General features: G+C 44.8%; 2 protein-coding genes across 2 annotated transcripts; one reads left to right on the top strand and one right to left on the bottom strand.

The window, feature by feature from the left end:
* Positions 1 to 1,526: 1,526 nt before the first annotated feature.
* On the top strand, positions 1,527 to 2,383 carry LOC120651743 (pEARLI1-like lipid transfer protein 1). The gene has a single exon (XM_039929355.1). The coding sequence runs from the start codon at positions 1,586 to 1,588 to the stop codon at positions 2,093 to 2,095; it is 510 nt and encodes a 169-aa protein (XP_039785289.1). The 5' UTR covers positions 1,527 to 1,585; the 3' UTR covers positions 2,096 to 2,383.
* Positions 2,384 to 7,321: 4,938 nt separating this feature from the next.
* Positions 7,322 to 10,881, bottom strand: LOC120651744 (NADH dehydrogenase [ubiquinone] 1 beta subcomplex subunit 8, mitochondrial-like). Its single transcript, XM_039929356.1, has 4 exons — positions 10,681 to 10,881; positions 10,472 to 10,558; positions 10,259 to 10,354; positions 7,322 to 7,628 (listed from the first exon to the last, which is right to left on the bottom strand). Exons 1-4 carry the CDS (start codon positions 10,810 to 10,812, stop codon positions 7,572 to 7,574), a joined length of 372 nt encoding a protein of 123 aa, XP_039785290.1. The 5' UTR covers positions 10,813 to 10,881; the 3' UTR covers positions 7,322 to 7,571.
* Positions 10,882 to 13,677: the final 2,796 nt, after the last annotated feature.

Below are 13,677 nucleotides of genomic sequence, written 5' to 3' on the forward strand. Positions count from 1 at the left end.
CATCTATGAGGCGGCCACAACGTGCTTGCTCGTCCGGATCGAAGTGTCGCCTTCCTAGGGGAGGCAGTGCCGAATCTTGGGTGGTGAGGCCGGATCCGGTCTCGCTCGGGGAGTCAGCACGATGACAATTGGGGATAACAGATGCATGTTGGTGGGTCGCTAAGCATCGATCCTAAGGCAAACTGCCGGTATGGAGGGACCTGGTGAGCGTGTTGCTCGAGAGTTAGCTAGTGGCGTGCAAGGCGAAGGCCTTATTGTGCCCGACCATCTAGCACAGTCATGCGGATTGGCTACAGATAGTGCAGGGAGAAATTCTAGCCCACCAGCCTTGTGCCGCCCAGTGATGGTGCCACTTTACTCCATTGAGGTTTTGTCGATGTGTTATCCTACTTGCAGATCCATGGATGTCAGGTGTTAGGGAAGCCGTTTGAGAAAATTCTTCGTCGGCATTGATGACACCTCTTGGTACCATTCCCTTCCTCAATGTTGATATTTCCTCGTAGCGCTGGAAGAAGATTTATATGAAAAGGTTAAGTAATAGATGATCTGGATATTAAGTTTCTAAGTATGCAAGAGATGTGATCTATTGATGCTACGGGAAGATATTATAAGGTTGAAGCGGAAACGAAGAAGAAGATTGAAGCTGTCTTCAAGGTTTCTTTTTTTTGTTTTATAGCTTTGTTTCTTGTATTTGTGAAATCACTCATTTGAGGGTTAGAGTTCAAGAACTCTTGTAACGTTTGGCCGTATCTGAGTTAATCCTTTACTTAAAAAAAACAAGTCTAACTACAAACAAGGGGAGCCACGGAACGTGAACTCTGAGTACATTGGTCGCTAACAGGAGACTATGCATGACTCCAAAAGGATCGTCCTTCATTGGTCGCTAACAGGCTGCAGAAGACTATGCATGATTCCACAAGGATCATCCTTCAGATCGATATAGGCAAACACCAGCAGTATGGCCTTTCAGCCATGCACCATTGCAAAGTCACGGAGCACCGAAGCTACAGCTAGAGTACGAGGACACCGATCGATCGTACGGCACATTAAAGCTGCAGTGCCCGCACCGATCAGCAAGCCGGACAGGTGGCAGGGGCGCCGAGCTGCTGCTTAGCTGAAGCTGTGAGTTGTGCCTGACCAATCACTCATACTTGCCCTCGCTAAGCCGCTACTCGTGCCACTCGTTAGGACTTAGGAGCCACCGCAAAATTTAAGGCTTAGGCCGAGAGTGGCAGCCCAGTACACGACCTTTCCAGCCGTGAATCACCGTAGCACCGCTAGAGAATTACAAGACTCCAAGGGACCAAAACCACCTCTCCCCTGTGACCCTTTGTCCCCATTGGATTCCTAAAGATCAAAGCCTTTTTATCACCAGCCCTGCTGATGACATCATACTGTACATAGCAAGATCAGACAAACTGGTTGTTGCTTGCATCGATCAGACGGTACCCAGTACCCTCGCGAAATGACGGTTCAGCCCCCCCTCCCTACCCTATAAATACCACCAGTGTACTAGCTCTCGGCATCGAACACACACACACACACACAGACAGGTGCCAAAGTAAAACCGCTGGAAACTTTGGCCATGGCGGTGGCGGCACGCAGAAACGGCCGTGGCGCGACGGCACCGGCCGCCATTCTGGCGCTGAGCCAGCTCCTCCTCCTCCTCCTCGCCACCCACTCGGCCGCGTGCGGCGGGTACTCGCCGTGCCCCAAGCCACCGCCCACGCCGGCGCCGTGCCCGCCGACCCCGAGGGCGCCCACGCCCAGCGGCGGCGCGGGCGGCAGCAGGTGCCCGGTGAACGCGCTGAAGCTGGGCGCGTGCGCGAGCGTGCTGGGCGGGCTGCTGAGCCTGGAGCTGGGCCAGGAGCAGCAGCAGCAGGGCTCGTCGTCGCCGTCCGGTTCCACTTCCACCACGCAGCCGTGCTGCCACCTCCTGGGCGGGCTGGCCGACCTGGACGCGGCCGTGTGCCTGTGCACGGCGCTGCGCGCCAACGTACTGGGCGTCGTCCAGCTCAGCCTCCCCGTCGAGCTCAGCGTCCTCGTCAACTCCTGCGGCAAGAAGCTCCCGCAGGGCTTCCAGTGCTCGACCTGATCGAGAGCACTCTCCATGCGTGCACGAGCGCATGCAGAGCAACTGGGCCTCAATTTGCTAGTAGGTGAACGCTGTTAATTTGGGCCTGTTCGGTGGCCTCTTGTTGTGTGTAGTTGTGTCGTGACTCGTGACAATCCTGTGCTGCTATGGTGTTGGTACGTTCGCTCTGGGCTATCGGGAGTAGGAAATCGTGTTGACTGTTGCTAATCTGTTGTAAGATTGTGATCATTAATTATGCAACTCGTTTCTGTATTCTAAACGTTCACTTCTAGTGAATCCACCGAACTATTCTATGGTGACATCCACTGAAATATTCTGTGCTGGTGACACAACACACGACATATCGCCGGTGGAATTCCCGCCTTCTCTTTCCCTCTTTTTCTTCCTCCCTCCACCTCCTCTTTCCCTCATTCTTCCTCCTCAAATTTGTAGGGGAGCTTCTGTGACAATCCAAGTTTTAGGGTTTAAAAATAAAATTTTTAAAACTTAAGTGTGTTCTTTTAAATTTAAAAAGATTTGATGGATTTCAAAATATTTTCAAAGCCTTTGATCTAGTGAATTTTTGACCAACATGAAAGTTGTAGATCTTAAAAAGTTACACAACTTTCAAGTTGAACACTTTTTCATTTGAACCCTAGATCAACGGGAAATTTTACTTTATAGTTAGACCCCTAAACTTTTTGGAAGTTGCAAAACCACCCTATCTTCTTCTTCCTTTGTCTGCCGAATAGGGGCACCGCCGTCGCCGTCGTTTCACCGCCGCCGCTGGTTTCTCGCCGCCATTTTGGCCTTGCGCTGCCCCAGTCCCGCCACCCGGCCCTCCAGCTCTCCCTGGCCCTTTTTCCCCTTCGCGCTGGCCGCCCGTAAGCCTGCCACGCCGCGCCATCCACTCTGCCGCCGATCCAAATCAACGGTGAGCTCAATCTCATGGCGCCACCATGGAGCCGCTCTGGAAACCGACGTGCCTGCCTCCACACGCCTCGCTTTAGCATCCCTCGCTGCTCGACCCCCTCTCTGGCCCCCGCTCCGCTCGCCACGCACACGCCGCTGCTCCCGAGCTCGACACGCCGCCGGCGTGCATGGCAAACACCACGGGAGCCTCCGATTCCTTTAAATTCCCTGCCCCGAAGCCTCAGAGGCTCATCTTCATCCTTTTCCCTGCCCTCTTTCGGACAGCTCACCCCTCTCGGGCCCTAAACGCTGCCACTCCTCCCTTCAAGCTCTGGCGAGCGCCTGTGCCGTTGTAGCACCGCCTTCTCAGCCCCGCTCTGCCTAAACCACCACTACCTCTAGCCTCGCCTCGCTCCACTGATGCTTCAGAGCTCAACCACCCATCCCATAACCCGCCGGAGAGCCACCGTCATGGCCTAGCCTCGCCGCCGGCCGCCTTCTCTTATCACGCCGCCACTACAGACCGTCCCAACCCCTCCCAAAGCCACCAATAGGTGCGCCCTAACCCACTCGTGCCTCCTGGACCCTCGGCCCTCGCCGCCGGCGAACCCCCTTGCCGGAATCCTGCCGCGCCACCCCCTCTGTTCTTCCCCAACCGGCCAGGGACTTGATTGCTTCAATTTCAATCTTCTCAAGGTCCTTTTTGCAAATCTGCCTGAGCTCTTTTCTTTTCTTTCCAATGAAATTTGAAAAATCCTAGAAAAATGTAGAAAATTTAGAAAAATGTCAAATTAATTTTGTTGTGTTCCTCTCAGCTAGTTCTACAGCTTTGGCTACTAAAGTTTGTATGAAACCTTATTTTTTTGTGCTCTAGTTTAATTGTTAGCAAATGAGTAATTTAATTATATATTTTTAACCATAGCTTTTTTATACTTGATTTTTGGAACCTAGCATCCTTTTGCTATAAGTAGTCTTGTATAAAATTTGTGGTCCAAATGCTTGAATTTTACTTATTATTTCATGTGCTTGTTTATTTCTAGCATATACACCCATTTTATTTATTAGAGCATGTTTTTATTAATTTCTTGGGGTCATATTTTTACCATGAGCTCTACTAATCACAAATAGCTTATGGTAATTTTTGGGAGAATTTTTGTACTATCTAGCTTGAGTTTGTGATTTATTCTTGAGCTCCAGAGTTAATTTATACATGCTAGTGTTGTTTTTGTCAGAATAAGCTCCATGTTTTGAATTGATTCATATACTTGGTCGTTCCTTTTTAACTTTGAGTTAATGTTTGATGTTTGAACCCTAGTTGTTAAATTTCTTTTGAATTCAAATTCTAAATTTGAATTCAACCCACCCCTTGTTCCTAAATGAATTACCCTTCCTTTCTTTTGATTTCAAACCATGCTACTTAGTGTAACTAGTTTTGTTATTCCTTGTGTTTACTTTTACTCTATAACCATTTGCCCAGTAAAGTAACACTTTTAAGCTCAGTCTTAAATGTTTACTTTATTGGATAACAACTTTTTAGTGAAGGAAAGTTATACTTAAACACTTCACTAATTTCGAGTACTGCATTGCATATAGAAATAATATCGCTAGTCGACGGAACGTACGAACTCATCCAGGAACCAGACGAGGATAATTCCAAAGCCCAAGTCAACGTTACGGAAGATAACGAAGACCTGAACGTGAACCCGGAGTTCGAGAATGAACAGCGTGAAGTTCAACCAACATCGCGGAATTAACTGAAGTCCCGAACTTCAATTCGGAAGAACTAAAGCCTACTGACTCTATAGACTCTACTAAAGGCAAGCCCCGATGCATAATCCTATTATTTTAAATTATACCACTTATGATTACTATTTATTTATGCATTTAAGTTATTGAAGTTGAATGAAAACCTTAGATGCATAATCTTAAGTACCCATTGATTGAACACTAGAAATAGAGTACGAGATAGCTGCTATGCTAATAGGACCGGTAAAAGTCGAGTCATTGCCTGTCACTCGCGAGCTTTATAAGAGTTGATTGTTTACTTTCTTTCAATCACTATAAGAACCATAGACGGATTGGGTTACAAGTTTCATGGTGGAAATCCGTCTGTGTTGATAAAATTTATTAAGGCCGCAGTGTGTGGTAGTGTTGATTAAACGTTTGAAAGTACTAGCCACATGCTGTAAATATGGTACGCGGCAAACCTAGTAACTCCTCGGCCCGGCAAATGGACATACCCCCACTCTCTCTTAGAGATAGGAAGTTAATTTATAACGAAAGTTTATTCTATGTTGCGCAACAATTAAATTGCGAGTGCAGAGAAGAGCGGTTCTCTGTACTCGGGGAGAGTGGCGCTAATCCATGAACCAGAATGAGAAGCAAACGGTTGCTTGGGAGTGACTCAACGGTACTCCAAGCGTGTGTGTGTTAGGTTTACCTTGCAAGGATTGAAATTCGGTTCGAACTGTTCCGCCGCTCACGGATATTGAGCCTGCTTAATCTCTTTGCCACATAGAGTAAGAAGTGAAACCAAGATGAAACTCAATCTTGTTGGATGCAAATAATTTCTCTACCATGCTTGTATAGATGGGTGCAAACCTAGAATGGTTAATCCAACTAGAATCTGAAAGCTAAAATTTGAAAATTAAGGACCTACTCTTTATTGCTTTTCAGCAAAAGAAACCCCAGAGCCTTCACAAGCATCGCATGTCTAGTTAAAGGGATATTATATACTCTTAGTCGGGTCAGCCTTGCTGAGTATTAGTATACTCAGTCTTGCTTTTAACATTGTTTTTAGGTAATCCTTGGAATGCTTGGTGAGATTGACATCATGTACGGACTTCATTATGATGTCATATATCGTCGCTAGATATCGTTATCTTTTTCGCTGTTTATAAACTCTGAAGAACTTATCTACTTTCAAATTTCTGAGGTACTCTTTAAATTCTAAAACCAGTTTATCATGACTTTACTATTAAAGTTTGTGTTGTAAAACTTATGGTTATTGTAATCTCTGGGCTCACATTCTAGTGAGGTATGTTGTTTCGATCCGAAATACAGTGGTTTTATCGGAATTTTACCCGACAGACTGTCAAATTTCTCCATTTGAAGTGCGTGGTAACCATTTTAGCAGTATTAGTGATGGTTAGCGCATTTGAACCGGATTAATTTAGTCGGTTCTGCCACAGCTTCATGAAATTCCCACTAGTAGGAGGGGCTCAAGCCCCACCCGACATACCGCTGGATCCGCCACTGCGTATTGCTCACCCATCATCACAATGCACCGAGATTTAAAAAGATCCGGAGGGTAGAGTAGGCCCCTATGTCAGCGTAAGGACCCTATAGGCACCGAGGTTCTTAGATTGTCCGCACTCATCATACTCTATTTTCATCATCTAAAAGGAATATTATGTTATGGTCACCAAATTCTCTGCACTATACCAATTCTCCTCACACCCATCATATTCTATATCTCATCCTCTATACCAACTACGAGCCAATAGCATCCACATGTCAGATTTTTTCCTTTTTTTACTCCCCGTCTCTCTCTCTCCTCTCTCCTCCGCGCCCCCACCAGCAGCCCTCTGCCCCCTCCTTCCCTCTCCGCGCCTCCCTGTTCCCTTCCAACGGCGGCGGCCAGCGGTGGAGGCCCCCACGGCCCTCCTCCTCCCTCGCGGCGTCAGATTTGGCATGTGGGACATCCGCTACAATAGCGTACGCGGCGGCGGACACGGGTGCAGCTCTTTTTCCGCTATCCGGATCCCGAAGGACGGGTAGCAGACACAGGTGGAGAGTGCACCCAACAAGATTCGGACCTGGGCGCTTGATTCAAAGGCTGGCCTGTTGGCCGCCCGAGTTCTCCCCTCGTTCGATTTATTTATTATAGACGACTCTCTCTCTCTTCTGAGTCGTCTCAACATAGCCGGTCCCAAGCCCGGATAAAGGAGGAGGGTTGCGTTAGGTTTTTGCAAACCAATATAAAAAATAACCACTAATGAATTTGAAACCCACAAGAAACTCGTTGGGACGTAACCCTCTTAGCGACGCGCTACATCGAAACCCGAGTGATGAATCGGTTAAGAGACCTTAAGGATTGGAATATCTCTAAAGAGATAACTTTGGATAGGAGCGCTTGAAGACTAGCTATCAATGTGCCTGAACCTTGAACTTATTTCTTTCGAGTTTCATCTCTAGCCTACCCCAACTTGCTTAGGAAAAAAAGGCTATGTTGTTGTTGTATTTAACGTCAGCTATGAATGATGCAAACAAGAATCAGAGCGCTCTGTAAGTTACAAGATACTACCACATGTGAACATGGAAAATCAGAAATCAAACCGATGAAGTTGATCCCTTGGCCCGTCAAATAGTTGCTCAACAACACTGGTTGCATTATTGTAGGGTGAAGCCATGCTTGACAAGATTCAGCAGATGAGCAAGTCACATAGTGGCAGTTTACAACATCAACATGATAATCATAACAAAAACAAACATGATAAACAACAAGCCCCCCTGCTTTTATATGATGAAAGGAGACGTAGGGCTCGTTTCATCACAGTGCTTGGTCGAACAGGCCACTAGTCTTTTATGGTCTGTCACCAAGTTCCACTCTCAAATTGTCATACGGGTAGACCTTGGGAGTCTGCAGAAAAAATATGTGAAGCTTCTGTTAGCTTGTTCAGCAAAACACATCCATCTCATGCATCTTTATTTACCAATTCACAAGTGCAAATGAAACTTGGTTTGGCCTACATTCACAAATCTAAAGAACCATTGCAGAGATATATCACAAATTGTTCAGAATACATGCCATTGTACTGAAATTTACTTTAATGACATGTCAAATAATACTGTAATGATTCAGAAGGTAAGCAAGATAATTATCCATTTCTATGGTTTTGCACCAAAAGGATATTTGTAATTTTTCGGTGCTGTTATAGAATGGAGCACTAAAACAGTACACATGTAAATTTCTGTTGTCACTGTCTGATGGCAAATTGAAGAGCTAGTTGATTAATCAGTTCTAAGAGGGATTTCATGGAAAATAGGCTATTTAACATAAACCTAAAAGCATTTCTGTGCAGCATCAAACATATTCCACAAGTGGATAGCATGTCAATAAGGCCTTTATAGTATGTTTCAAATATTATAACAGATTACTCTATCAAGTCATGACATTCCTGCAGAATCGTCCGAATCATATTTCAATATGGGCATTGCTCAGGAGACAGTATAGGTCAGGGATCAAAGGGTTCAAAAAAGAACAAATGCATGCACTAACTTCAAAAGCTACCAAATAAACAGATCAAAGCGTGCGGGGGAAATAATTGAAGTCAAGGTGAAGGTGAGCTACCAGCATCGAACAATGGAGTCTTTGCTGGCTGGGATTGGATGGATTTGTTAACTGGCAGTTATTCTTCTGATCTATAACTGTGTTTTGGTTTGTGTTTGCTTTTGTTAAGTTCGAAGTATTTGTTAACTGTTGCTGGCTCTGGGGAAAAAACAGTTGTTTACAAGTCCTGCTGATGGGTTGGAGTTAGTTTTTGCTATAGATTGTATCAGGCATTACATTCACCTGTTGCATGGTCAATTGAAACTGGAAACCCCAGTCAACTCTGTTTTTCCTTATGCTTTATATAAAAAAACAGGGCCATGCCTTTTTATCTACTAATAATAACTATTAGTCATCGAGTAACTGAATTCAACCAGCACAATAAAAAAATATAGGTCAAGTTGTGCTGGATTCAGAATAGACTCAACAAGTATCCAGGGTCTCATCCAGTTGAACAGTTTACCATATCCATAAGAGTTGAACACTAACTAATATTTTTAACTGTATCATGCTACCATGGGCAATATCCTCCCATTCATGAACATCTGAAGCTGAATTGAAGAATCCCTAAAATAAGTTGCTAAACGTAAGCTAAGACTAAACCTTAAGAGCTACAAGTATTTAATATTGGATCAAAGATTGAATCCATTTACGTCCAAAATATCAGCAAAAATAAAACAAATGTCATCAGAAATCTTACTGAAATAAGAAGGCATAATTCATATATCAAACAAGGTCCTCCACGATGGCTATTAGTCACATAAGGCCCTGTTTGGCAGGGCTCCAGGAGCGGCTTCAAAGCCAGCTCCGGCCGGAGCCCTACCAAAGGGCTGCAGACGCAGCGGCTCCACCCCAGGAGCTGCAGGTGAAGCCCTTTTCGGCTTCCAAAGAGGAGGTGAAGCCACAAAACTATGGCTCCATCCGGCTCCGGCCACACCTCCCCGTCCATCTGCCAGCTTTGCCCCCGTGGCATCTTCGCACGCCTAACCTCCACCTGAGCCCGAGCGGCGGTAGCGGCGAGCACAGGCAACGGTGAGCGCATGCGGCGGCGGGAGCCCAAGAGGCGGCGGCAGCACAGGCAACGGTGAGCGCATGCGGCGGCGGCGGCAGGCGCAGGCAACGGCGAGCGCATGCGGTGGCGGGAGCCCGAGCGGCAGCGGCGGCAGGCGCATGTGGTGACGAGAGCCCGAGCTGTGGCGGCGGCGGGAGCCCGAGCGGCGGCAGACGCAGTTGCTGCGGGAGGCTGCGCAAGGCAGGGCTGCAGCCAGCGGCGGCAGGCCCAAAGCATGGGAGGGCGGCGGGATTAGGAAGGAAGAAGAGGATAGGGAGGAAAGAGAAGATGGGGAGAAAAGAAAATAGAGAGAAAGGATAAAAGAAAAATAAGAAGGAAAAAAAATAAGAAGAAAAGATAAATAACAGAAAAAACATAAGGGTATTATGGACATTTCTTTCTTCAATACATCTATGAAAAATAGGGTGAAGCCGTTTTGTCAAATGTTTACCAAAAAGGCTTCAGCTCCACTAAAAAAGCCGCTCTATCGGAGGAGCCAGAGCTGGAGCTGTTTTTTTAGGAGCCGGAGCTCTGCCAAACAGGCCCTAAGTGTCCAACTCAAACAACATTTATCTCAATGCGTTCACATGTTTCCCTGTTGTAGCATTTACTTTTGATTCTACAAACAGATAAACAAGCATAATACAAATTACAAAACCATGGACAACTCCTGCATTGATGATATTTGCAGATGCTAACAATGATTTTGTAACCTGTAATCTACCTGCGCTATTCATCTAGCTAGTATCTTTACAACAATTCAGAATGTCAAGTTTCCGTATCACAATTCAAACAACACTTGGGTACCATGACTGGTCTCTGCACCGCATCCAAACACTGGAAAATCAAAATTGCATTACACAAAGGAAAGTTTGCATCGATCACTTACATATGGGATATTGGAGGCCTTGTCATTCACAGCAGCGGCCACACCAAGAGCAGCAAAGAAACTGAGTCCTCCGCACAGCCACGCCAACGCCTCATACTATCCACCACCAAACATACAACCAATCAACCAACCAAATCAAGTCAAATCGAACCCATCCAATCCAGAAGCCTGTGATGCGGCCCAGCGCAACGTATTGGATCAGACCCGTACTACCTTGCCGATGTGCGGGGCGAGGCGGTCGATGCAGGGTTCCGGGAAGGGCGTGCCGTTGTCCCACACCAGCTCGTCGTTCGTAGGGAGCTGCGACCGAGAAAATCCGCCAGATAGAGTCGTCGATTAGAGCCGAAATGTCCAGAAGCGGGGACGAGCAGAGCATTAGCTAGGGTTGGATTTGGATTTGGATTCGGGGGCGAGGGACTTACGGGCTTGTCGGGGACGATGTGGCGACCGACGGGGAGACCCATGCCGGCGCGTTGCCGGAGCGCTGCGGCCGCGGCGCGTGCGCCGCCGCCGCCGAGGATGCGGGACCCCGCTGCGGTTAGCCTCCCAGCCATCTCTCTCCTGTCTCTCTCCGATCTGTGCGAGTGCGAGTCGTCGGGTGCTGTGGCTAGAGGTGGAATCGAGCCGAGCCTCGACTTTTTTCGACTTTTCTTCGAAATCAATATATTTATATTTATTATAGTCTCCCGCGTTGTTTGATATGCAACTTCAAATCGAGCATAACGAGCCGAGCCGAGCCGAGCTTGCCAAAATTGACTTTTGTTCCAAATCAACTAATCTTTATTTTAAAAAAAGAACGAACGTAATCGGAGCAATTTTGAAACGAGACACCGAGCCAGCTTAACGAGCTTTTTTTCCAACCCTAGCTGTGGCTGCGCGGCGGAGGAAGAGAGAAGTTGAGTGGGCTTCGTTCGGGCTTCGTGTTCTTGGCCCAGTGCAGAAACTAGAAATGGATTTCCATTTCGGCCTTGTGGACATTCTTTATTACTCAAATTTTATATTTTCTTTAGCAAACTCAGCGTCCACCGCGAACAATCGCAGCGAACCGTGGGCCTCCAAATACCACTGTCAATTGTAGCATGGTTAATAATCCAGCCGATAACAGCTGCTGGCTGGATTATTAACCATGCTACAATGACATACTGGATCAATTTCACAATTTTCTACTATTCTATAAAAGAATCAGCTATCATACTGGAAGCTATTATTGTACACAAATTTCAAAGTTTTACATCTCTGACTCTCTGCATATGAAGTTTTAATAATATGTGCCCCCAAACTTCTAACACCTCCCCTGCACCCCACGCACCCTAAAACTCCACAGTGACATGAAACTCTGTTTTAGGCATACTGGTTTAATATTTTGACTTGAGGAATTCAAAAGTTTTTATCCCATGGCTTGATACATTTTATTTTGTAATCATTTGTCCAAAGTTTCTATATACATGATCTAAAAAGTTTCTCAGTATTTGCATTCAAAGTTTTCAATTTGATGGTTCAAATGGCACTCTATATGTTTCGACATGGGATGTTTTATGTGCTTCATAGTTTTTTTTATAAATACAATACAAATAACAAGTTTTCAAATATGTACATTTGAAGTTAGGTATTCTATAAAGTGTTTCCATATACGAGTCTAAAATTTTGAAGATTCTACTATAAAGCGTCATTTGTAGAACTTTAAAAGTTTGGAGTGCATAGTTTATAGTCTGGTAGTACATAGTTCCATATATTCATAGTGCAAATTTTGAAATTGTAAAGTTTTTTATCTAGAAGTATAAAGTTTTGAAATGTACAAGTAGTAATTCCCTAAATTTATACTGTAAAGCTTAGAATAAAAAGATTTATATATAAGATGTACAATGTCTGAAATTTGCTAGTACAACATTCCAAGATGCATATCTTTTGGTGATCAGAAGGCTGCAGATGTAGAAGGTTTTGAATGTAATTCTATTTTTTATTTTATTAGTTTTTGAAGTTTTTGGATGCATAAAGTTTTTTTTTTTTGCTGTATAATTTTAAGAATTTTGTATCGGCTACGCAAAGTTCCCTTCCTATCATTTTGAAACCTAGGGGTACATACAAAAGTTTTCAAAAAATATTTGGACATATGGGAACAAAGTATTGGATATGTGTTCATAAAGTTCTGATCTAAGAGTAAAAAGTTCTAGACATGGTGGTACAAAGTTTCAGATTTAGGAGTGTAAAGTTTATAATGTGACAATACAAAGTTCCTAAATTTAAAGTGCAAAGTTTTTTGAATTACAAATAAAGTTTTCTCTCAAGAAGTATAATATTTGAAATGTGCTAGTATGTTTTTTTTCTCTAGGAGTAATAATATTTGAATTGCTGGGCTAGGAACTTGGGATGTGTTTCATGGGCCGTTATTGCTTTCCATTTTTGTTTTGTGACATTATTGTGGGAAATGATGTTCATGCCAAAACCTTATAATAAATGCATCAAATAAATCGCTAAAAAGATTCCCTGATGCATTTCTTTAGAGGAATCATTCACACTAACAAAATTGTGGGGAAAAAAGTGTTCCTCTGAAAGTCTGAACCATTGCTTGCTCTACCACTATTGACGTGCACTTGTATACTACCAAGTATCTTGTAATTGAACTTAACACCATAAGCATAATCAAGCAAGCAAGTTGCATTCGTTCAACTTTTCTCCAAGCTAAGACAGTTGCAATTGTTTATGCGCCTCCCTTGCACTCGGCGCGACCCGTCACCGAAGCAGCAATCACGCGCTGTTGTTAACTCTCGGGCAGGTGACGGATTAAACATAGTACCGACATCTGATGCAGATGTTTCCACGAGCATCCACATCAAAATGATTTTGCCCCTGCGTGCCGCCAGCACAAATCAGACCGCCAAATCAACCTGTCGCCTGCTTAGGGTAGTCGCCCTATGCCGTCCAGCTGCTCCATCAGATCCAATTACTGCCCCCTCCCAGCTGCTAATCATCGGCCTAAGGACCAGCTCCTGGCTGCAATGTATGCTGCTTCCATTTTTCTTTGTTAATGTAAATAAAACGAAGAAGCAGACGAGAAAGTCCCTTGAACTCACTCCCAATACTCAGCAATTAAATTTAAATACAACACATTTCTGCGGTTCTGCCTAATGGTGGTTTAGATTTATGTGTTGCCATCATATATACTTTATCTAAAAAAATGTGTTGCCATCATACAAAAAATATGCTTAGTTATAAACAAATATACAGGCTGGTGATCTGAAAATTAAAAAAAAACAGCTAGACAAACACCGAAACATATGAATACTGAGCTATGCCGACGTCATGCTTGTACTGCACTTGAATTTATCCGAATTACAAATTCGAGCATAAAACAAAACTATCTGCAGCGACTACGACTCCAACGGCACCGACCTGGGCACATTCAATTAATCTTTTGCGGT

Source organism: Panicum virgatum, chromosome 9K (genome assembly GCF_016808335.1).
Source record: "Panicum virgatum strain AP13 chromosome 9K, P.virgatum_v5, whole genome shotgun sequence".
Taxonomy (NCBI): Eukaryota; Viridiplantae; Streptophyta; class Magnoliopsida; order Poales; family Poaceae; genus Panicum; species Panicum virgatum.

Coding starts and splice junctions, on each gene's coding strand:
- LOC120651744 (XM_039929356.1), bottom strand. CDS start 10,812: ATGGCTGGGAGGCTAACCGCAGCGGGGTCCCGCATCCTCGGCGGCGGC. Junction 10,559..10,680: donor ACATCGTCCCCGACAAGCCC/GTAAGTCCCTCG, acceptor TCTCGGTCGCAG/CTCCCTACGAACGACGAGCT. Junction 7,629..10,258: donor AGGCCTCCAATATCCCATAT/GTAAGTGATCGA, acceptor TTTTTTCTGCAG/ACTCCCAAGGTCTACCCGTA.
- LOC120651743 (XM_039929355.1), top strand. CDS start 1,586: ATGGCGGTGGCGGCACGCAGAAACGGCCGTGGCGCGACGGCACCGGCC.